This window comes from Carassius gibelio, chromosome B1 (assembly GCF_023724105.1).
Source record: "Carassius gibelio isolate Cgi1373 ecotype wild population from Czech Republic chromosome B1, carGib1.2-hapl.c, whole genome shotgun sequence".
Lineage (NCBI taxonomy): Eukaryota > Metazoa > Chordata > Actinopteri > Cypriniformes > Cyprinidae > Carassius > Carassius gibelio.
In genome coordinates, this window is record NC_068396.1 from 22,640,442 (window position 1) to 22,665,730 (window position 25,289).

Here is a 25,289-nt window from a genome sequence, read left to right on the forward strand (position 1 = left end):
ATTTTTTTACTACAATTCTAAAAGTATTGGTAATTGTACCTAGTTCTGAATTCAGTCGGTCTGTTCAATCAGTTTGGAATGCACACCACACTTTATACGACAGACAGATAAATGACTTCCTCTTGCCATTTTGCAGTATGTCCATTGTAATTTTTGTAGGTAATGCTGCATTAATAATAATACTTAATGGTAATAATAATAATAATAATAATAATATCATCATCATCATCGTTTTTATTTTGATATGTGATTTGTCACAATTGTCTTTTTTTTCAATCAAATTTATAAAGAAATTTATTCTTTGTAATATCTTAATGTACTTTGAAATGAAAGCATGCAAATAAACAATAAAAAAAAAAAAATTAATAAAAAAATAATAAAATAATATAAATGAAATAATAATACAATGTTTTTGACTTGCCAAACTAGCCACCTTTAACAGCTAAACATACCTGCTGTATTCTTTCAACAATAGAAATGAAATATTTGGAGTTTGAATGGAGGTGTATATGTCTGATACATGTATGTCAGTACTGTAGCAGCCAGTAATCTGAAAAGAAGCCAGTTTGAGCGTTGAAGATCTCTGTTCATGGTTTATTTTTTTTTTATCTGAGCTGCACTGTTGGGATCACTAGTAAGTGGAAACAATTGAAGTTTTAGACCATATCCCAGATAACTCAATATCCTTTTCAGAGTCCACACTTGACTTTAGTGATGTATACTGCCGTTCACAAGTTTGTGATCAGTAAGACTTGTAATGTTTTGTAAAGTAGTCACTTTTAGTAATCAAGGCTGCATTTATTTGATAAAAAAAACAGAAAAAAATATAAATAAAAACACGGTAATGTTGCAAAATTTTATTACAATATAAAATAATGGTTTCTAGTTTAAGATCCTTTAGAATATAATTTATTTCTGTGATGCAAAGTTGAATTTCCTGAATTTTTACATAATTTACATTATTACAATGCCGTTCTCCCCAGCCAGGCACAAATGGCTCGATTAGTTCCGGGTTTGATGAAGGCCCTCCTTTCAAAAAACGAAATGCAATGTGATTGGTTAGCTGTCCCAGTGCGTTGTGATTGGCAAACAGCTCAGTCAGTGTTTCAGTACTGCACCGCCCCTTGCCAAAGCAGCAAGTTCTGTCTGCTGCTACAGTATATAAAGTTAAGTATAGTTAAGGATGGCATCAATATTGCCATATCAATTTGATCCGGATTCAGTCCCCGAGAATATTGAGCAATAGTATTGTGCAGAACCTTTGCACGCATGGATATTGCAAGACATTACAGTGGTGACGTTAATGTTTTTGTTGGTTAAATTGTTTTAGATATGATGTCAACAACCGCTTAAAATAACTGCTTTTACTATGTACAGATAGGTGCATATGTATTATGTCTACTGTTGTTTTAATTCTAACATTATACCATGAATTGCAGTGAGACTGTTATACAGTTGGATTTATTTACACCATACTCCACACTCAAAAAAATGACTCTTTGGCTGAACATGATTCTTTCATGGACAGTGGTTCCACATGTTTGTACCATGTTATTTGGACATGAATAAATCAAGTTATAAGGACTTGTCTACCTTTAGTTGAGTTTACTCAGTTTGCTTTAGTTCATCCTACATGAAATATCTGAGTAGAGATAATATGTTTACATCATGTAGAACCACTGTCCATGCAAGTTTAGCCAAAGTGTTATAAAAACATTAGCAAGTAAGATATAACTTTTCTTTACACATGATGTTAATTGTTTGCAGTTTAAGGATGTTACTATGTGTACATCATACACTTGCACTCTCATTAAAGTTGCTTTTTTTTTTAATTAAGTATTTTAGACGTTCTTTCAACCAGGTCCTCAACCCAACCACAAGCTCCACACTTCACCACAATGGTAACTCGCACAAAATACACCAATATAAAGTCTTTTAAAATGCCCACATAATAGAGCATTATACATGAAAAAGTCTCCTTATTATCACATTTTATTAAAAACTGCATAAAATAACACTTTATTTCAACATTTTCTCTCCCCATATCCAGTCCTGTGCAAAGCATGATGGGAAGTGTAAAACTTATTTTGAGGGACTTGATTGAAACATGTTCTTTCAAAATGAAAACTTTATGTTAAACCAACGAGAGACAGGTTTAAGTCAGTTTAACATGACACAATCATGTTGAAATGAACAATAGCCAAAATGGCATTAATTCAACATGAATTGTTCAGGTAAAGTGAACAAAACTAAAAATTCATTTTTTTGAGTGCAGTGTTTCTCACAGACTTGCACTCTATTTGTGATGGCATATATATCCAAATTCATTCTCTGCCATCAGGAGGCGCTGTTGGAGCAGTCGAGATCGAGGTTTTCCCGATAATGGCTGTACACAAAGCAGCGCTCCGCTCACAAACGCTGCTTTATCAGACATTACATACAAGATAAAATGAAAATGACATCAAATTTTTGAAGGCAGTCAGTTTCCTCAAGAAATACAGTGAATAAAAACACCCGCATCCGATGTATGGGAAACACTGTAGTCTCATAATTGAAGTGTAAATTCTGCAGATTACTCCATTGTTCAGTACTGTACTGTCAGCAATTTATTATAAAAAAAATCATAATTGTAACATATTTACATGCATAATTATTCAGGTGCATGTGTAATAACTTGCAAAAACTTGATGCTACAGCAGCATTTCTTCTTCGTCGTTTTCTTGTCTGATGCACTCAACCAAGCGTTCTTACCACGACCTAGTCTCAGCGTCAGACGTCATGCCGGTAGACATGTGTGTTGCGTTCTTTAACGTTCCATCTGGAAACAAAGATAACGTGACGCCAAACCCCCTTTGAAGAAAGCCATTGTGTTTACATCTTTAAAATACATCTGAGAGTTTTACACACTGGTCTGTTATTGTGGTGACATGTCCACGCCCTGAAACCTGTCAGTCAAATGTTCTCATGGGCGGGTCTTGGCCAATAAAAGCTGCGATGGATTTCAGAACTTCAGCCATCAGTCGGAAAGTCTGACTGCACAAGACTTACCAAGACCTTGCCCCTCACACCCCCCAACTAAGGGTGTCCATGGTTAACCGGTTAACCGATTAACCGTTAAAAATTGCGTAACCGAGTGAAACATTTTGCTCGGTTAAGTGACGTCAATGGCGTGCATTGAATTTAGTTGTAATACATTTTTTGCACCACCAGAGACCGCCAGAGCGCTCCCAGACATTTGTTATTTCCACAAGAAGAAGTCATTTTTCTAATATGAAGGGGGCAAAAAAAAAGTACAGCGTTGGAGCACTTTAAAATTGAGAGTGAAGGGGCACAATGCAAGTATTGCAATACAGTGCTTAGATATACTTCAAGTACAACCTCGTTGTTGTAATCTCAACAGCCAACACCCGGGCATCATTAGGCCGGTCAGGACTCACTGGATGCATGGCGATGAGCGAAAGCATCTCAGCTGCGTGGCGTGTCTGTTTTTAATTCGGCTCCCATGTTAACAGGTTAGAGCTTGCCGACTGCCTGCGTGAGACGCGCGGCTCAGGCTCGACGCGTGCATGCTAGAAATAGAACTGACGCCTTGTTGGAAGCGTTTCCAGGCAAAATATAATAGGAAAATATGTTTATTTGTCATTTTGTACACAAATACATATTAATTCATGACATTTTGATATTTGAAAGTCTATAGGTTGACATAAATTCAGATATAAATGTAATTCAAAAAAATAATCATCGATTTTCAAATATTGTACCTGTCAAACATATCATAGTCATAGACTTAGCGAGGCGGCCGCGGAGCCTGCTTGTTACCTTCGCTTAAACACGGAAAGTTACATAACCATTACTAGAGCCTGTTCCTTTATAACATAGCCAAAGGTCGGTGTATATTTGCTTTATACATTTTAGGCTTATTCTCAAATACAGATTGTGTTAGTGGGCGGGATTATTAGGTAGTTTTAATAGGACAATTTGACCGGAGAGATTAAATTTAGTCTGACATTTCTATTTTTTTTTTTTGGCCAATGTCTGGAAATTACCGGACAACGGAAACCCTGGCGCACACTATGGTTAACCGATTATTAACCGCTAAGGGCCTCGGTTAACGGTTAATGAAAAACTTGAAAACGTGCAGCCCTACCCCCAACCATGCGAATTTCCGTAGGATGTAATTATTTTAATGATATTCTAATGGGCCGCTTTGTGACATCACAAAACCTGGAAGACATTGCTGTAGTGTTGCACGGTGCACCAATACTTCTAAAGTATCGCGATTCTCGGAAATTAAAAACGTCACGATACCTAAATTTATTATCGATACTTCAAAGAATGACTGCGTTCCAGATTTGTAAGAGAGGTATTTCATGTTGGTGTGTGCAAAGCACGCTTCCAGTGCCTCCCTATGGACGTCTGTGTTTTTTCTCCTTATACACGCAGCAAAAAAACACTACAACGAGCGAGATGACTGCATTAGTGGCTTTACTAAACTGTTTTGGCTTTACTAAAATGTGTGCATAATCGCATTAAATAGTTTCAAAAAGTTGTTCAGATGAACAAAGCACGAGGTTTTCTTGCATAATTAACATTTTAATTTTTTGGTCAGACAGTTCATATATAATATTCACATTAATCTGGGATTAAACGTGGAGTTATGTTCTGTATGCTAAATATGAAAACGAGCGTATCTGCACAGCACCTATAACTGCGCTTTGTATCTGCTGAATGCTGATCGAGATTTACATGCTTGGCTCACTGACCCTGTATACTCATTCATTTCGTTCATAAACGAGATGTATCAGTTCAGTTCATTCACAAATTAGAAGATCTCTCGATCTCGTTCAGTGAAGGGCAGATTCATTCACTACATTCAACAAATCACATGCTCCGTCACATCTTGAGTAACTCTGACAGGATGAAACAGTACACAGAGCTGTTCACGAGCTGTGCATGCGCTGCTAATAGCGCCGAGCTCGCGCTTCTCCGATGAGTCCGCTCGCGCACTGCTGTGGAGGGAGGAGCTTCAGTGAACGAGAAATATGAATCTAGTAGCAACGTATCTTCCGTGATGTCCCCGATGCGCGGGTCGGGATGGGTAAAGAAATGTTACTTTATTCGCGGGCTGCGGCGGGCCAAATTATTTTATAAACGCGGGACCCACGGGTTGAAAAAAAAAAAAAAAACGACCCGCGCATCACTAGGCTGCACGTGCGAGCACAAGTGATACAATAAAGATGACACTCATTAAAGCTCACTGGCTAAGTTGTCTCCTGAAAGAAAAGGTTGCACAACTGACAGAAATTCAGAATAAGTTACAATATCTGAGATATTGCTGCTAAATTTTATTTGCTTTTTTTTTACTTTAATGCCATTGCTTAAATTGATATTATTTATCTTTTGACATTTAATCTTCCGAGTTCAGAAACATTGTTTAATATAATCGCTGTTCATATTTTTTACTCAAAGTTCAGAATCAAGATAAATGTATTACTCTTATGTTTCTAATGATAACTGAGATAATGCTGCTAAATGTATTTTTTCTTTACCTTGAATGTCATTGCTCTATTTTTTTTTTTTTTAATATATTTTGATATTTCATATTTTGTTCAAATGTTTAATATATCTGCTGTTCATATGTTCATTTATTAGTGTGTTATAGGATTAGAATGTTGTCCCGGTTTTAAAATAAAGCACATCAATGATATTTGATAATGTATTTTCCCTTTACAGGAAAATTAGCGAAATCGAAATTCTTGACTAGGTATCGGTATCGAAACAATAATTTTGGTATCGTGACAACACGACATTGATGTAGTCTAAACGAGCCGTTTGTTGTAGTTCTTGAAAAGAGATTGTTTTTAAAATAAAATATCTCTCTCTGGAGTGGACTTTGAGATTTGTTACTTTGTAGCTCTTTTTTTATGCCCAAACTTACACACTACACACTGGCTAAAATTCAAAAAGTGAAAAAGCTTAAAAGGACCCCTTTAAGTGTCACCTGATCCTTCAGAAATTATTTTAATATGCTGCTTTATTATTAGAATGATCTATATTGGCAACAGTTGTGCTGCCAAATATTTTTGGGGGACTTGTAATTACTTTTTTCTGGATTCTTTAATAAATAAAATGTTAGAAAGAACAGGATTTATAAAAAATAAATAAATATATATATATATAAAACATGAATTCCTTAACATTGCAATATATGTTTATTGCTCTTAAAACTAAGAATGCATTACTTTGCACTTGTATAGAGATAGCATTCAATAAAACCTTGAAGCCTTGAAAACACATAGCTTACTGAAACAAGCTTACTGAACACATAGGGCCTAGCTTACTGAAAAAAAAGTTCTTCTTTCAGATGAAAATAACAGCAATTTGATGTCTAGCATTCAATAAAAAGGTCACCCAAAATACTTGTTTAGAGGAATTGAAAGAATACAGTTACCAATGTAAACTTGAGGGCTTTAAGCTAATATAGAGAGTGCTTTTCCAAAAACAAAATTTACAGTGGGAAAGCCTGTCATGGAGAAAAAAAAAATCTCTGAATGCTCCACGTGAAACTTTGGCGTTCCGCCCTTTTACTATCGTGTCTAATGATTTTGGTTAATATGCACGAGGGAGAGAGAGCGAGAGCAAGAAAGCGCTCGTGTAGTTTGAAGACTGTGAGTGCGCGCGTGAAACTTTGGTGCTTCGCCCTTTTTCTATCGTGTTTAATGATTTTGATTAATATGCACAAGGGAGACAGAGAGCAAGAAGCGCTCATGTTGTTTGAAGACTGTGAGTGCACGCGTGAAACTTTGGTGTTTTGCCCTTTTTCTATCGTGTTTAATGATTTTGATTAATATGCACAAGGGAGAGAGAGAGCAAGAAGCGCTCGTGTTGTTTGAAGACTGTGAGTGTGCGCGCGCAGCCGGGGCTCTCTCTCGTACGCGCCCTATCAGGCGCAGCAGTCATTCTATTCTACATCACTCACCGGTCAAATAAGGCTTTGACAGCCGCCCAAAAAAAAAAGATCAATGCAGAAAAACCCCTGGATTGGTTATATAACGTTGGACAGAATGTTGATCCGGCCATCGCGGATATTCAGCGCACATAAGGTAAACGTTTTTTAGAGAAATAAAAACAGGTCGACGAATCGATGCGCATATTTTGCGTCGACGTAAGGAGTAATGATGCTGAAAATACAGCTTTGCATCACATAAATAAATTACATATTAATGTATATTGAAATAGAAAACCATTATTTTACATTTGTAATAATATTTCAAAAGAAATATAAAAAAATCTGTATTTTTCATCCAATAAACGCAGCCTTGATGGGCATAAGAAACTTAATTAAATTAAACTTAATTAAACATTAAAAACCTTTTTGATATTTAGTTTTTTTGTTTTGTTTTCTTTTGAAAGCCATTGGTTTTACATCATTATGTGAATATCACTATGACTACTTTTGTAACAAAGTAAATAAATCAGGATGAAAGGACTCAAAGGAATACTTAAATTAAAACAAAAATATATCCATTGTTTCGTCATAAATCTGCCTGGGAGTATGCCAAAGATGCATAATGTATGTTGTTGATAGATGTTTATTATTTAGGGTGGGTCGCTTACGGACCACAAACACCTCTTGTGTGAAAGAACATTTAGTTAACACCTTTGGTTGGCCACTTACCTTGAGCACTGCAAATTAGACACGCTTCCAGATGACCTAAATTATCTCAACACAGCTCTCTTATCAGCAGTGGAGCATGCATCCTTCAGATAGACAACTGCTATTGTCATAATTCAGAATTATTAATTAAGCATTTCAGTATAAGGGCTGTTTCACACATACTCCGTCTCCGGTGCGTATGCAGTCCGTGTGCGTTACGTATTTGGTGCAGAAGCAGCACAGACTCATTGTGGTTTCGCAAAGGACACGTTTACAGTCCGCTACCTATCCACGGCTGTTTAGGCCACAAACACAACATTTGTTCATTATTTACATTTCAAATCATGTAGCAAAAAAAAAAAAAAAAAACTTTTTAGCATTGTGACCCTTTTATCATAGAACAGTAACAATCTTTCATAATCATAGACATTAGTTTAAACTCAATAAATATAAACAGCGTATTATTCATGCATTTGACTTCTAGGTTTGCATAATAAGCTACTCAAGCAAGCGGCAAAACATTTAAACACAACATTTAGCCTACTTATCATGTTAGTATAACGCAAATATTAAACTTAAAGGGGGGGGTGAAATGCTATTTCATGCATACTGAGTTTTTTACACTGTTAAAGAGTTGGATTCCCATGCTAAACATGGACAAAGTTTCAAAAATTAAGTTGTACGTTTGAAGGAGTATTTCTGTTCCAAAAATACTCCTTCCGGTTTGTCACAAGTTTCAGAAAGTTTTTTTCGAGTATGGCTCTGTGTGATGTTAGATGGAGCGGAATTTCCTTATATGGGTCCTAAGGGCACTTCTCCCGGAAGAGCGCGCGTTCCCGTAGAGCACAGCATTCACAACAGGCACAACAGGCATTCACTGATCAGAGCGAGAGCGTCGAGTTATGAAGGATGCAGTACTACTCTATAGGTACTCAAGATTAACAGGATATAGAGTGAAAACGAGCATTTCACCCCCCCTTTAAAACACCACTGACAGAAACAGTCGACTCTTGTCTCATGCTTTTTCCGTTTAAATCTTTATTACAAGCAATCCCACGGGTATGTTGCCTCGTTTATCTAAAGGTGCTCTTTTTCTTGTTTTAAACCTAGCCAAAAACCCACGTGTTGCATGTGAAACACAGCAGGGTTTAATTAGTATACATTTATTGTGAAATTACTGCATTTTCGTGTCAATCCATGTTGATTTTTAAACGAACAAAGCGCTGTCACTTTAATTCAGCGTGTGCAGCACAGCAAAAATAGTCTCGGTACGTGAACGATCGCTGCACTGCTGCAGACACACCGCTCCTGGAACCCACTGATGGACTGCGGCCGCGTGCAGTGTGAACGCTGGAATCCGTTAACGTGGGGTGCGTAAAAAAATACGCAACGCATATGAACTGCAGACGGATTATGTGTGAAACAAGTGTAAGTGTTGGTCACTTTATTGGCCTTAGAAACAATTGACATTTGATTGTTTTTTTAAGTTTGTTGGCAAGAAAATAACATAACAAGAATTTTGGCAAAACAGAGTAGAACACAAACAATTGGTCACCATGTTAGCAGAGTTTTACTTGGCATGCATGCATGCTTCAATTGACTTTTCACTGACATTTGACTTTCTAAAACAGGCAGTGTCCAGAGCATTCCTTAATGTTTTAGTGACTGGCTTTGTCCCAGTGGTTACTGCTTACTTGATTATGTGCAGTGACCTAGGAACTGTTTACAGCAAAAATTTGGACACAGATGGGCATTAAAACATTAAACTTAAAAAAATGCCCTACACGCCCTTTCATAAAGAGTTTCACAATAGACAGGAGCCTATCAAGTGACTTTCAGGTTTCATCTTGAGCAAAATTGGCCGTGTCCCCGAGGCAAATAACCAAGAAAGAGTCCAGTTCTTCCGCCTGTGCTTGTTTTTCTTGTGTTTTGAAATCAACCAAATCACTTTTTGTCTTTTGTTTGCTGAAATTCATACTTGTTGTTTGTTTGATAAATGGCATTGATAATAAATGCTCATCATATCGTCATTGGGCCATAGACGTAGGAACTAGGCAAAAAAAAAAAAAAAAATCCTAAATATATTCTAATTTTGTCAAGAATTATATATATATATATAAAAAAAAGTCAATAAGCTCATCATTTGTTCTAAAATAGTCTAGTCTGGCTATGTCTATTTTTATGTTTCTGTTCAGCAGACATGAGGTTCGGGTTTGCACATTTCTCCATATATTACGCTCCAAGTTCACTCATTCCGTGGGGTCTCGCTCAACCCAGAATGGCCTGCTGGTTCCAAAATATCCAAGGAGACATTTAATTGTTTAGTAATAAACTGGTGTTTTCTGTGTCGCTGCAAATATTAAGTTGACGATGCTGACTTGCAATGAACGCCAGAGAGAAATGCACATTATGGATTACATAATCAGAGAGTAGCCTATTTATTTTAATATTTTCGTTTAAAAGTAGACATTTCAAGCTTTCTGTAATATATAGCCTTATATTTCTCAAATCTGTGAGGCACACGCTGAGTTTCGGTGCCCTCCATGCAAGTGATCCTGTCGGCGCCTCATTACATTGTCTGTTATATATTTGCTTCTTATTTATAAAATACGGCAATTGATTGATAAAACATTGATCAAAATTAAGATACAATTTATAGAAAACGAAAATCTTTATCTTAACAATCTGATTATACATTTAGTCAGGAATTATAGTTTGGAAAAAGTCTAACTAGTAAAATGTTTACAGGTTATGTGAAAACTAGTACTACAAGTATATAGGTACATAAATACAAAGAGACATACTCATGTTTATGATCTCTGCTGAATAAAGCACTTCATCCTTTTTTTCTGAGGAAATCCATTTCTCAAATCCTCAACCACATCACATCTTTTCGGTGTTCATTATGTCTTATTGCTCTCATCGCGAAGCAAACAGTAAAATAAAAAAACTTGAACAGTCTCGCTAATTTTTCTTCTGTGTGTGCGTATTCAAGCCGCACGCTTCAGTTTGAATCTGAATAGCGCGTTCAGCGCGGGGGCGTGGTCACAGTGAATACAATGAAGGGAGACATGAAAATCTAGGCATCGCGTTGCTTTCATATGAATTACTTTATAACAGAATATCTGTTTTGGCAGCACTTGTTTAGTTTAAAAGCAGACATGTCAAGCTTTCTATAGATATCTCTCTCATGTCTCTTCGTTGAGTATTCACGGAGTTACAGTTCATTTTAATGACGTGTTTGTACATTACGATCAGCGCAGACAGCACACCTTGTTTGTTATCTTTATTTTATAAGTGCCCAAAGTTCTGTTGTTATTATGTCTGTATTCAGAAAAAGTAGACCCTTTACAGATTTGATTGATGTATTTCTCTTTGGCTATCTGTACGATCAAAACTGAAAGTGTAATTTAAGTTCTTTTCGGGGTTATCAGGAGAAAATGACTCATGACGCGTATATGCGTTAATCGACTCCAGAGGGTTAATAAGAGTTTTCTATGAAACAAAACTAAATGTAGTCGTTAAAATCATGTTTTACCAAAATCAGGTCTTCACCTTTTCTCGTGCCGCTTTCATCTCTACGTGCAGACTGAGCTCGTGCGTCATTCGCGCCAGTTATTCAGCCAATAAAGTGTAGGCCTATGTTATTTAAAAATTGTGTCTAGTACTACATTAATTACAAAGGTTTAATTGGCATCTATATTTCAAACGGCCCGACCGACCGCGACCCGAATATCATTAAAAATATTTTTGGATGACTCGTAACCGCGGGCAACCGCGGGTGACCGCAGGTACCCGCTCATTTTGGATCAACCCGCGCATTACTGACACGGAGCACATTAAACTGGTAGCTCAACCGTAATTGCTTGATGCACAAAAACAAACCTCTCAGGTCCTTGTGCATCATGCAAGCACAACTGAGCTTTATCATATTTGCTGTACTCTATCTGTGTGTTGATCAGTGTGTTTGTGATTAAATCTGTCCATCATATAAAGTGACTGTGTCTCCTCAGAAGACTTTCAGACTTTTGTGTTGGCACATTCTCAAGAGTTTTATGTAACAACAAGAATCCACAGTTTAATCTGGTAGTCTGCAGCTTAGTGGAACTGAAGCCTTGATGCCTAATGTTTCCACCTTTTGGAAGTCTGGGAGGATGCATTTGGGAGGATGGAATCCTTGATTCAGAGGGACGTGTGACAACCAGGCTGTCAGCTGCTGTGGAACAGGAATCCCTCAGTGGACGAGAAGGACTCAGAGGATGCGCTCCTGTTTTTGTCCGTTTCCTCTGCAGAGCAGCCAGTCTTTGTCACACAACCTTTTGACCTGTCCTTGTATCCTCCCCTCTCCCCTGAGGAGATGTGATCCTTGTTCGTCTATGTCCATAGGAAACAAATAGCGGGTTTTATATTCCACAGCCAATGGCACCTTTACAATAACTTTACAATATCTGCTGAAACGTTCAAATTGTTTCCACATTTCAGAACACTGGAGTCAAAAACCGGCACACTGATGTCTTCAAAGCAAAGCAAATAGACAGTTTAGTCTTCGCTCTCTGCATGTCACGTTTTACGCTTTATAAGTCTGTGAGATGTTCTTAACTCTTGCCAAGGATTGAGATTGGCAACAGTCTCCCAGTAATCTCAATGCATTGTCTGCCAAACATCGTCATCATATTTAATTAAAATGGAATTAAAGTGGATATGAGATCATGGAAATTGAAGGTTTACTTTTTCAGGAGAAGAAATGAAAGGCAGAAATGAGCTTCATGTGTTGTGCACATGCTTCCTCTTTGCCTTGCAGAGAACATTAGGTTTTATTGTTGGCGTTTATGCAACCTCATCACCACAGGCCGCAGTCAGGTAGACACTACATTTCATTTTATGCAATTAAAATTTTTCCACATTTTCCAGAATATTTTGTTTGTTGGAAACATTTTTTGAAAGCCAGCGCTTAAATGTTTTGTTGACTGAATGACCAACTGTTATGTGTACACAACATCGAACAAACTGTATTTCCATCCAAAAGTAAAACTTCTGTTACCCTCATGTTGCTTCAAACACATAAGACTTTCCTTCATCTTCAAAACACAAATTAAGATATTTTTAATGAAACCTGTCCTGAGGGATTTCTGTCTTAAATTGTTTATATGCAAATAAACATATCAGGTTCCATTTGATATCTTCATTTGTGTTTCAAAAATCTAATAAAGTTTAGAACAACATGAGTGTAAACTAACATTTTAAAATTTATGTTTTCTTCATCTAATGTTGAAGGTTGGTTTGTGAGTCCTATTTATTTATTTTTTTCTTTTGTTGAGTTATGCCTTCTCAGTTCACTTAGAACACTCGCCCAAACTCTTCTATCAGTTTGTTCTAATGAATTAACATGTTCTTCTACTAGCTTAGCGAAGACTAGATTTTTTTCACTCTCAAGTGAGTATTCAAGACCACAGACTTCTATCTCAGTTCAGCATGTAGACGTGTTTCAGCCCTGGAGCGGCTGCAGTGGTATTCCATAGCAATGATCACATCTCTAACGCATTCGTGGAATTAATGCTGAAACTGAGCCCAGAGGGTTGAGAGTGATGTCATGTTCTGACAAAAAAATGTTGTACTTAATAAACTTGGAGAGGTTTAAGCCAAAAGAGGCCTTAGGAGAGGAAAGGAAAGAAAGGGTGAGAGAGGGAAAGAAGAGCGGTCTGGAAAAGATCAGTGTGAGAGGAACAGGAAAGATTGGACAAAGAGATAAACACAGTCCTGCTCGTAATTTAGTTTGATGGTTAACTGTGCCCTCAGTGTCACAGCTGTAATATGACCAAGACAGACATTTTTAACATAGGACATTTTGTTGTTTGCAGTAAACAAAAAATGAATAAAATAAATTGGAATTGAAAAACAAATTAGACCGTTTCGAACCTGTAGTTGGCTATTTGACTGCATACTTCACATCTAAGGTTGCAAGACATAGGATGCTGCCCTTTTGACATCAAAAGAAATTTTAAAATGAAATATATTTTTCCATGTCTGCCATCCATAATTTTTTTTTTGTTTGTTTTCTTTTTTTTTTTCTGAGCTTTTATTATTATTATTATTATTAGTAGTAGTAATAGTAGTAGTATTAAGATTGCATTACAATGCATTAATGTGTTTTATGGATCAAGGATGCATACATTGCTGCTGTAAAATTTGGCTAAAATTAGGTATCTTGGGGCCCTTTTGAAACAGCCTTTAAAAACTTTACTTTGTAATGGGATTGATAGGGATGTAACGATTCATTCAGCTCATGATTCAGTTCACGATTTTGACTTTTTGAGAAAACCTTTGACGATTTGGTTTTCTCACCTTTTTTTTTTACAAAATGAAATTTAAGTTATTATACAGTAAATGAGAAGGTGTCCTTTTATTAGGCTATTGCAGCACGTTTCTGTGTGAAATTTAAATATAACAAAACTTATTTGAAATTTTAAAACAAGAAGAAAGTTACACAAATAAAATAAATCTCTTCAGATAAACAAACTAAGGCTTTGTCTGTGCTCTTCCATTTAAAATGAGAGGCAACCACTGCATTGTAATCATCATCCAAAGATGCAGCGTACATGACATGCAGCAGGAGCAGTCTTTAATCTAAATTAGACAGTATCATTTTGAAACTTGAAGCAAAAACAGAATAGTCTGACTTTGGTCTGAATCTATACTACATAAAACAGCGTTTCCCAATCCCAGTCCAGTTAGACTTCCAGCAAAAATAAATCCGTGCCATCATCTGTCACTCTCACTCTGAACTCTGTATCAAGTTAAATGATACAAATCAGGAATAGCACTACTGTTGTAACTTTTGCACACAGATAAATACACAGACATTTGTAACTGTGTAACTGTGAACAAAGTCTTCAGATTGAGTTAAACTGCCCAACTCGGTCCCATTCTTTAGTTATGCATAATAAGAGTTAATATAATTGTACTTTAACCTGGGCCTCAAGTATTAGGCACTCTATGTATTTATAGATTGGTTGTTTTCAGCCTGAACACGTTTCCTAACTCTCCCTCTCTCTCTCTCTCTCTCTCTCTCTCTCTCTCTCTCAAATGAGCTTTATTGGCATGGCTTTGGAACAGCACAATGTTGCCAAAGTAATACACAGCGAACAAGTTATACTGGCATATAGATAGTAAAAAAAAAAAAAAAATGATTCATGACCATATTGTCTAAAACACATATGCACAAAAACAAACAAACAAAAAACAATAGCAAATACAAGGTAAATATTTACAGAGAGCACTGATAATGAAAAAGGGGGTTTAGCCTTTGTCCCTCATAATGTGGCAGGAGGATACACACTGCGCTGCTAGGTGGATATACTTTTCTTTCCCTTCCAAAATATACAGAGCTTGTCTATGTGGCACAATTTGAACTATTTGGGTAGAATGTGTCTAATGTGTTTATATTTGCTGTAGTGTGCTCGTCCTCTATGAGTCCCTCTCTTCTTTTGCTCTTCAGCTCTGTTTGTGTCGGCCCGTCTCCACACACAGACTGTGCTCACTCAGACGATACTTCGTCAGAAGCTTAGTCTCTCACTCTCACTATTTTTTTTATTTTATTTGTATTATTATTAACATTTTTTACTGTATCAATGGTTTTTCTTCTGTCAGTTAATGCATTATTATATTAATTCTACTTTGTGAATTGTTAATGCTTGGGAATTAGCTCACTTTGTGTATATACGATCTACACAAGCTCATATTATCAAATATCATTCATATCATTAAAATTAGGGTTGATGCGCTAGAAGGTGTTGACGGTGGTTTTACCGGTGTGAAGCCGCAACACCGTTATGTGATTTGCCGACCGCGGCACCACCCCCACCGTTGTTTTTATTTTTTATAGTAATAAACATTACACTTTTTCTTCCATTGACTTTAATGCATACACATGTGAATGCTTCAGACAGAAAACTCAGTCCCGTGCAAAAATTTGTTGCATTCCGCTGCATTCCATAGTTCAAAGTTGGTGAACTCTGGTTTGTGAATTCGCATCACGTGACACCGTGTGACCAACGGCAGATCAATATGTCACAGCATGACCTCCTATCTGAATAAAAAGAAAGTGAAGTGACATTCAGCCAAGTATGGTGACCCATACTCAGAATTTGTGCTCTGCATTTAACCCATCCGAAATGCACACACACAGAGCAGTGAACACACACACACACACACTGTGAGCACACACCCGGAGCAGTGGGCAGCCATTTATGCTGCAGCGCCCGGGGAGCAGTTGGGGGTTTGATGCCTTGCTCAAGGGCACCTAAGTCGTGGTATTGAAGGTGGAGAGAGAACTGTACATGCACTCCCCCCACCCACAATTCCGTCCGGCCCGAGACTAGAACCCACAACCCTTCGATTGGGAGTCCAACCCTCTAACCATTAGGCCACGACTTCCCCAAAGAAGAATATACATCTAAAACCACTTCCGCAAAAAAGAATATAAATCTAAAACCGCAGTGCTGCAGGAAAGCAGAGTAGATTATATGTTTTTACAGTTTAGGTGTGTTATTATTGTTTGTGTTGAATTTAAGTTTTTAAAAGACTCTGCAGAGCATGATGTCATATCACGACCGTTTCAAGTGTAGTGTGACCGTGGCTTAAAAACAAACTACTTTGCTACCAAATTGTCCCTAATTTGAAATTGAAAGTAAAGCAAGGTTTTACAAGCTATTTAAAAAAAACTGAAGGAAAAGAGGGAAAACTACCCCCCTCCCCACCCACAGTGATTACCGGTTTTGTCACGCATTGATTTACTGGTGGGAAAATTTCCTCACCATCACAACCGTAATTCAAATATCACTCAGAACCATTGTTCAGAAATCAAGTATTGTTTAAAAGAAAGAAAACCATTTGAGTGAGATTTCGAGACTGTGTGTACCTGAAGAACAAGTCGTGTGCCTTGCCTTTATTAGTTCAGAATGGACTTAACCTGAACCTTCCCGTAAACCCATCACTATTGCCACAAAGCCATCTCCATCTGTTCATTTTTACCATCATACACATCCCATTGCATATTTTTGTTACAGGAGGTCTTCCTCCTTGAGACTCTTTTAACTTTCACTTACAGTTTAGTCTGATAAAGGTCTCAGTTGCTTTGTGTACTTTTTTGCAGAAAGAAAACTGAAGCTCAATTATTATAGTAATAGATGATTGTGTCTGTAAAACTGCAGAGATGGGCCTCTTGGCCATTTCCAGGATTTCTCCCAGCATGCCTTAAAAGGACTTGGTTGAGAGCACTGGGGAATGTCTGTGAGGAAAACACTGAGATTGCACTGGTATTTATTCAGTCCCATTATTAATATTAATCTTATTGGAGTTTCATTCTCATGGCCAACTGGCGATTCTTATCTGTCTGAGCAGGTGCTAATGATGATGTACATTCATCTAAATGCTTTAAGCAGTCAAAGCAAAACTACTGTGATTTATTGATTTATTAGGATATCAGCTGTGGAGTATTTATACGTTCATAAATATGCTAAATTCACAGATCCAGTAATTCAACACTACACTACAGGTCATGCAGATTAAATCTGCTGATTTTTAGGAACGTCATCGTAAGGAATGAGCTGGTTTTATCTAGCTTGGCTTTTTCGTCTCAAGGAAGAAGAGTCTGTGATCTGTCGATCTGCATTTTCACCCCTCCCCCCAAAAAAATACTTCAGGATACATCAAGGCTACATTCATTAGCTTGTTACACAATGCGCAGCCTTTTGTTGAGTTTTGTGTAAACTAAACTAATACTTTAAGAGAGCGATCTACATAATAATGCATTCCCTTTTGTGTCTGATAAAAAATAATCTTTCCACCACCTTCTGGCTTCAGACTTGTTCTGCTTCTGCTACAGGTACTGATTCAACTGTTGCCTCTGCTGGTAATAAGTGTGTTCCACTGTGTGTTTTTTTGCTGTTGACATCATACTACTAGCATATCTATATATGTGTGATTCTATTTGACATTTGATGAAACACCATGGGTGTAACTTCATTTCAACATGGCAAAACACATTGACAGGATGACCTGCACTGCATATAATTAAACACTTTTTTACCCTGAAGTATTACGAATACAGTCTTCAGCTTATGTGAGTGTAAACCATACAACCAATTCTTAACAAAAACACAGTTTATTTCCGAATGTGAAAACTTTATATATATAAAAAATCAGCAATTGATTAGAACTCTTCTTCACAACCAGAACAACCAGGCTATTTTGTTGGCATAGGGAAAAGGAAAGTGACCTGAGCAGCCTGTCTTCCCTTAAATCTCCATAAATACAGTACTGATTACTAATTATATGAACATGCTGTAAGCTAGCTGGTTTATAGGTACGCTGAGCCTTGCTTCACTGTGACCCCATGAGCTAAACACACATGTGGGTCTAATCAGGACGTCACTGTGAGTGACATCACTTCCCCATTTGAAGTTTCTGTTTTATATTCAGTATGTGACTCAGTGGGGAATTTCTAAGTAAATTAAAACCATACTGCTCAGAAAATCTTAATTTTAAAAAAGGAAGCCTTCTATGTGTTATTGAAATATGAATCGGTGAGATTTCAGTTTAAAAATAAATGAGTTGTTCATATCTCGATGTCTCTTCGCTAGGGTCTGGTCCCGTGCAAGGGCTGTGCGTGAACTGAAATGACTGAATTACTGAAATTCTCTTTCCCAGGCACAAACACACAAAGGTATTTCAGAAAGACTGCCCATGCCTTTACTGTAGTAAATTGCTTGTGATAATAAGCATTTGCTTAATGACAAGTTGGCAAGGGTTTTCTTAGCATGCATTACTCATTGGTTCACAGTGCATATGAATGATTGCAGTGTTTAAGACTTAGGAAGGGTGTGTTTCTACAGTCCAAAGGCAGTTCGGCTGCTGAAGTGTGTGCATCTTTATTTCTTGGGCACTGTCTTTTGGTCGTACTTTAAACTCCTTTAAACGTATTAAATGCCTTCAGAGTAAAATGTTTCAGAGGAGTCTTAGTCTCGTCACAGTGACTGTACAGCTGTTTTAAAAACGTGGTTTCCTGTGATGAGCAATACATTTTCCTGCTTTTTTCTCAGTGATCTAAAGATGAACCAAGATAAACCACTAAATCCTCATCAACACATTTAGTAATGTAAATCTGTCATAGATTAGCTAATATTTCTTTGTTTTTATTGTCTTTGTGCAGTATGTATTTTTGCATAGGGGAATTCTTGAAGCACTGATTTGCTTTGTAAGTTTGGAGGGGAATGTGGCTGAAGGGGTCTTAGGATATACAATCAGAAAGGTTATCTGTTGTTTTTAGGGGAAAACCAAGAAGGCGATTGGACAGCACGCACGGAGGTTCAGCCTGCTGACAATCCCTAAAAATTCCCTGGTCGATCCGAGGGAATTCCTTCAACAGTGAAGCGTTCAGAAAACACAAACCAAAAACAACACGCCCTGGAAACACTGATTCTAAGGTCAAACTCTCCGAACGGCCAAACCCTGGTGCTGACCCAAGCAAAATATTTAGTCAAATTTATGTCAGAGGAGTTTTCTGTACCAAAAATACACCACAGCTTTGATAACAAATATATTACGTAGACCTAAAAATGTTCGCAAAAAGCCGCTCGTTCCAGGAAACTGACATCTCTGTCGTGTCAACCCATATATTACGGAGTTGGTAAATACGGGTTTGGTGCTTTATTGTCAAAACAGAGACACTGGCAGAGACGCGTATTTTAGTTTCAAACACAGAGGCCTGTATTTAAAGTGACATTATGTTTTCAAATGAGAGTAAAAACACACTGATAAATGAAACTACGAGGCTTGCTGCACCAGTGACTTTAAAACCAAAGACACCTTTTCAAGGAATAATTCTTCTAAAAAAGAAAATGGTCATAATTTACGTAATGTTTATAGTCTTACTGAACATGCTGCTCTATAGCCATATCACACACACACAGACAAATATCTAACCATCAAAACTGTTTCACAAGACATCACCGATGTTTCCAAGTTCCTGGTGAAACATTGGACTAATATCTTGACTAATAACTGCATTTAAGGGCACAAAGCTTTCTTTCTGTACTCAAATTTAGACTTACTGCAGGGAAAACATGACAAACACACACAAACACACACACAAGACACTGTCGCAGGCTAAATTGTGTAATACTCATTTTACTCACATACATGTCTTTACAATACACACCTCTCACTGTTTGGTAATTTGTGTACCGTTTGATCTGTCTTGCATGGCTGCACACAGCATGGGATGAACTCATCATAATGTGTGGGTTTATCAAGTTTGAGTAATTCAACGTGTTGCACCAATGAGTGAGCAGCAGATCTCAATGCCATGAGTCAGGTCTCTGACTGTCCTATCTGTGCCTGCACTCTGCTGGGTCAGCGTTGTTGTTTAGGGTCCAGAGCATACGGGATAGACCACTTCTCAAGTTTCTAAACGTGTTTGTCAGCTGACGTTGCTTACATATAGAAGATTTGAAGATTGGTGTATTCATTTCCATAGTCTTTAAATGTAAATGTTAAATGTCATATATATATATATATATATATATATATATATATATATATATATATATAATATATATATATATATATATATATATATATATATAATCTGACAAATGGCTGCACGAAGAGCTACCAGGGATTTTTTTTTTTTTTTTGCAAGCCCTGATATGTATAGTTGTATAAAAAAGATACATATATATTTATAATGTCAAATATTTTTTCGATTTATGATTTCCTTTTGAGCCACAGTCTGATCTGCTTACATTCTTCTTGGCACATTTAGTTTGGGATTTCACTATGTATTGCATGTTGTAACATGTGGCAACTTCTACAGCCACGTCTTCGTGTTTACAGAATGATGCCTACCTCACACACATGCGGAAGAAAGGAAAGAATACAGTTTCCTGTCACTTCTATTTTGAGTCTTGTTGAAGGATCAGGAGCTCAACAAACAATGCGTTGATTTAATTCAGTGTCCACTGGCTGCCATTTGCCCTTCCTAACGCCCACTAGAATTAGCTGTTTAGCCTCCTCTGTGTGCAGTAAATATGATATCAGAGAAATCGTAGGACAGATGTTATTTTTAACTGCTGTGTAAGAGTTAGGGGGGCTCAAGCCCCTGCCCCTTTAAACCCCGATACTAAAGTGCCCTTTCGGTCCGGTCTATCTTTCTACTGAGGGTGAAACACCCACGTAGTAAGCAGGAGAAGATGTGATGAGTAATTTGGTGCCAGCTCATTTCACACGGACAGGCTCAGCTGTCGATGTTTACAACACTGCAGTGCTGGATGCCGCTCCTAGTGTTCATCTTAAAATATCCCAGCACTCTGTCCCACGGACCCCAGTAGAGTTCACTTATATCGAGATCATCCTTTGGGAGTCCACAGACTGAAATCCGCTCCATCTGATTCAAAAATCCACTCCCAGCCAGAGCATAACTTTCATTATGACCAAGACCAACTCATATCTATGAATGGGTGGTATTGTTAAGCTTTTCTTTAGGGAATGCTTTTCTGTGCTCCTGAATAGAGGACAATGTCTTCCAAATATTTCCAGTAAGATTCAACAGAAGGATTTTGTTTGTCTTTAATGTTTAAGGTCACGTCACCGCTTCAACAGTCCAATCCACAATCCAATCTTCACTGATCCTTCAGAAATCATTGGTGACTGTGGCAGATTTTCACCACCACGGTGTTAATATACCAACTACCATCAGTGCTGTGGTGTTATTATATATATATATATATATATATATATATATATATATATATATATATATATATATATATATATATATATATATATATATATATATATATATACAGTACAGACCAAATGTTTGGACACACCTTCTCATTCAAAGAGTTTTCTTTATTTTCATGACTATGCAAATTGTAGATTCACACTGAAGGCATCAAATCAAAACTATGAATTAACACATGTGGAATTATATATGGAATTATATACATAACAAAAAAGTGTGAAACAACTGAAAATATGTCATATTCTAGGTTCTTCAAAGTAGCCACCTTTTGCTTTGATTACTGCTTTGCACACTCTTGGCATTCTCTTAATGAGCTTCAAGAGGTAGTCACCTGAAATGGTCTTCCAACAGTCTTGAAGGAGTTCCCCGAGAAATGCTTAGCACTTGTTGGCACTTTTGCCTTCTGTCTGCGGTCCAGCTCACCCCTAAACCATCTCGATTGGGTTCAGGTCCGGTGACTGTGGAGACCAGGTCATCTGGCGCAGCACCCCATCACTCTCCTTCTTGGTCAAATAGTCCTTGATGCCTTCAGTGTGACTACAATATTCATAGTCATGAAAATAAAGAAAACTCTTTGAATGAGAAGGTGTGTCCAAACTTTTGGTCTGTACTGTATATATATATATATATATACAGTACAGACCAAAACCAATACAAACCTGAGCAGCCGGGCATTTGCGATCACGGGAACTTGAAGACACTACAAAAGCAGTTGGGTGACATGAAAAGAGATGGCTCCAGATCAGCGATGTATAATTAGGTTTTCAAAAAGGTGCATTGCTCAACATGAGATTAATTTGCTGATTGCAGAACAACTTGTGTTTTCCTGCGCTCAAATCTAAAGCATGATCTATAGGAAACGCTGTATGGCGTTTGAGCTAATTTGTGAATTAGCATAGACTTAACGTCTAAATAAAAAAACAACTGTTACTGTTATTACACTTGTATAAAAAGCTTTGTGTTGTGCTTGTTGTAGATTGCGTGACATCACATGCACGCTACCGCCAGTGGCAATAGACCACCATGATGATGCGGTTGTCACAGAGACCGTCACAGCCCTAAAATAAATAATCAAACAAACTGACCCCAAAACCTTTGAGCGCCAGTTTAGGTTAATATGTGACTGTGGTACACATTTCGGAAACACTTAAACAGCCACAAATAAAGCAATTCCTCATTTGCTTTTGGATTCAAAATGTTTAACTCTCTGATTTGTCTCTGATTTACAGAGCTTTCATTGGCCCAGAAGAAGTTTGCTCAGTGCCTGGGCGAGTTCAAATTTGAATACATCGGCGACGCCAAAACTGACGATGAGAAGTGCATTGGTGAGTGTTTTTCTTTTTTTCTTGCATATTTTCATCTGCGTACTTGCATACAGTTGCCTTTATTTTAACACTTGGCTACTAGTGTGACGTGGGTGAGATCTTGGCGTATGAACTCGTCTGTTTGTTTCAGACAGGTGGCTCACATGCTGAGAAATATGTAAATAATCATGCATAGATAAACTTTGCTCATTGTCTGCATGTGTGCCATTTCAGATGAATCATTGCAAGAATTCTCCTCCTTTCTTAGAAACTTGGAAGACCAAAGAGAACTGATGGTGAGCACAATCAGTTGAGACTTGCATTAAAAACATAATCTGTTTTACATTTCAATAAAATTCTTGCCGGCTTAAAAATAAATAATAAATAAATAAAAGAAAAAGAAAAAGAAAAAATAATAAAATAAATACACACACATACAAACATGTATATTTATTTATTCATTTATTTTTAATATACAATACTGTGTATATATATATATAAATATATATATATATATATATATATATATATATACACACAGTATTGTGCAAGAGTCTTAGGTCACTAGTATTTTCATCATCAAAAATGGTTATAGGTCAGTTATTTATATCTTTTACTGTAGTGTATCAGTAGTAAATATTAGTTTACATTTTTTGCCATTAATTGTAATAATCCAGTGAGATTTATTGTTTGCACAAGGAGTCTTACAACAGCCAGTGCCCCACACAGAGATCTGATCTCACCATCATCAGTCTGTCTGGAATAACATGAAGAAACAGAACAAACTAAATCCAGAAGAACTGTGGCAATGTCTACAAGACACTCCAAGAAACCTATCTGCAAAGCTACCTGATAAACAATGCGCAAGTGCACCTAGGACAAACGTTTTTGTTAACTCATGGTGGTGTCACACCAAATGTTGATTTAATTTAGCCAAGTTAATAGAAGTTTATTAATAACATCTATTTATGGCATTATTTTTAATGGCATCCTCATTATACTGCGTTTTTACACAAGTGCCTAAAACTTGACACAGTACTGCAGCTTTGCGTTTTGGAGACGTTTATATATATATATATATCTCAGGGCTGTCAAATGATTAACATTTTTAATCAAATTATTCTGAATTTTCAGTGGATTAATCATGATTAATCACTATTTGCAATTACACCTGAATCCTAACAATTTTTTTTTACCTGAAATGCAAACCAAAAGATAAATAACAGGACACAGATACATAATTTTCATGTATTGATTCATCAACGTGGTTCTTTTTTTCTGAATTTCAAAAGTTTAACATTTACTTAGATCAAATTTACCTGAGCACTATATCAAACCATGCCATTTAACAACAGATAGTGTAAGAGTTTTAGGTGAACCAGTGGTTAAATATAGCCACATATCTATGAAATTATGCATAGAGAAACTCGAAAGAATGAACTCAGAAACACAAACATGTGCCACAATCACATAAGCAGCACTCTGGGCACTCTTGTTTTTGAGAGGTGTTCATTTGCTCTGCCACAATACTTTAGGATCGATATTTTCACGTTCTGAAGGCTTCAGGTGCCAGTAAAACCAAGTAAAAATGCATATGCTGTTATTTTCACTGCATTGCATGTAGGCGTTCTGCGCATGCGCAGTGTGAAACACAGGATGCTATAACAGGAAGAAGCTCCAGCGTATCAACTAGCAAAGTCGTCTCTGTTTATCGAGCTTGGCATGAATGTATTTGAGAGTAACTGGGGTAAAACCTTAAGCTTCTTCGGTGTTTTCGTCGTGGCGCTCACCGCTGTTTTTTACCATCTTGAGAATTCTGAGATCGACGAGAATTTCCTGACCTGAATAATTTGTCACACTGCGCATGCGTGAAATGCGTAAAATTTTTTACGTAATTAACAACGTAATTTTTGACAGCCCTAATATATATATATATATATATATATATATATATATATATATATATATATATATATATATATATATATATATATATATATATATATATATATAGTTAGATATATTTACAGATTTTTATTTTTATATCATGGTCATTTGCATGAAAAACAGAAAAGCACAAACACAAAAATCAGCCTTAACACTGAGGTCAACACATATTTTATAAAGTGACATCAGTCGTCTGTTTGTCCCTGTATGCTTCAGCTCTGTTTGAGTCACAGTCACAGGAAGTGAGTTACATTGCCATCAGTTATTTGTGTCCTCTGCCTCAATGACTTCTGTGATTACACAAGACGGCTGTTTATGTTGAGTCATGTCACCCTAAATGAGTTGTTTATGAACTGTACTTTCAAACTAGGGGTGGCCAATATGAAAAAATGTCATCACATTTTTTTTTTAAATATCACGATTCATGATTTGATCACGATTCTTTGTCATGTGGGTTTTACTGCTTTGCAAGTTTTTTGAGCATTACAGCCAAACCAATTTCCCTATTATAAAGACAATGCCTTTCAAGATAAAAAAAGAAAAGAAAAAGAAAAGCAGATATTTAGGCCAAAGTGGG

The 25,289-nt window shown here is 36.9% G+C and overlaps 1 protein-coding gene across 1 annotated transcript in view; it reads left to right on the plus strand.

The window, feature by feature from the left end:
• Nucleotides 1–25,289, plus strand: part of arhgap10 (Rho GTPase activating protein 10) — a 65,405-nt gene that overhangs the window by 1,784 nt on the left and 38,332 nt on the right. Inside the window, exons 2-3 of the mRNA XM_052547058.1 lie at nucleotides 22,691–22,786; nucleotides 23,000–23,061. Of these exons, the coding sequence (XP_052403018.1) occupies nucleotides 22,691–22,786; nucleotides 23,000–23,061 (158 nt within the window). The remainder of the gene's footprint in view (nucleotides 1–22,690; nucleotides 22,787–22,999; nucleotides 23,062–25,289) is intronic.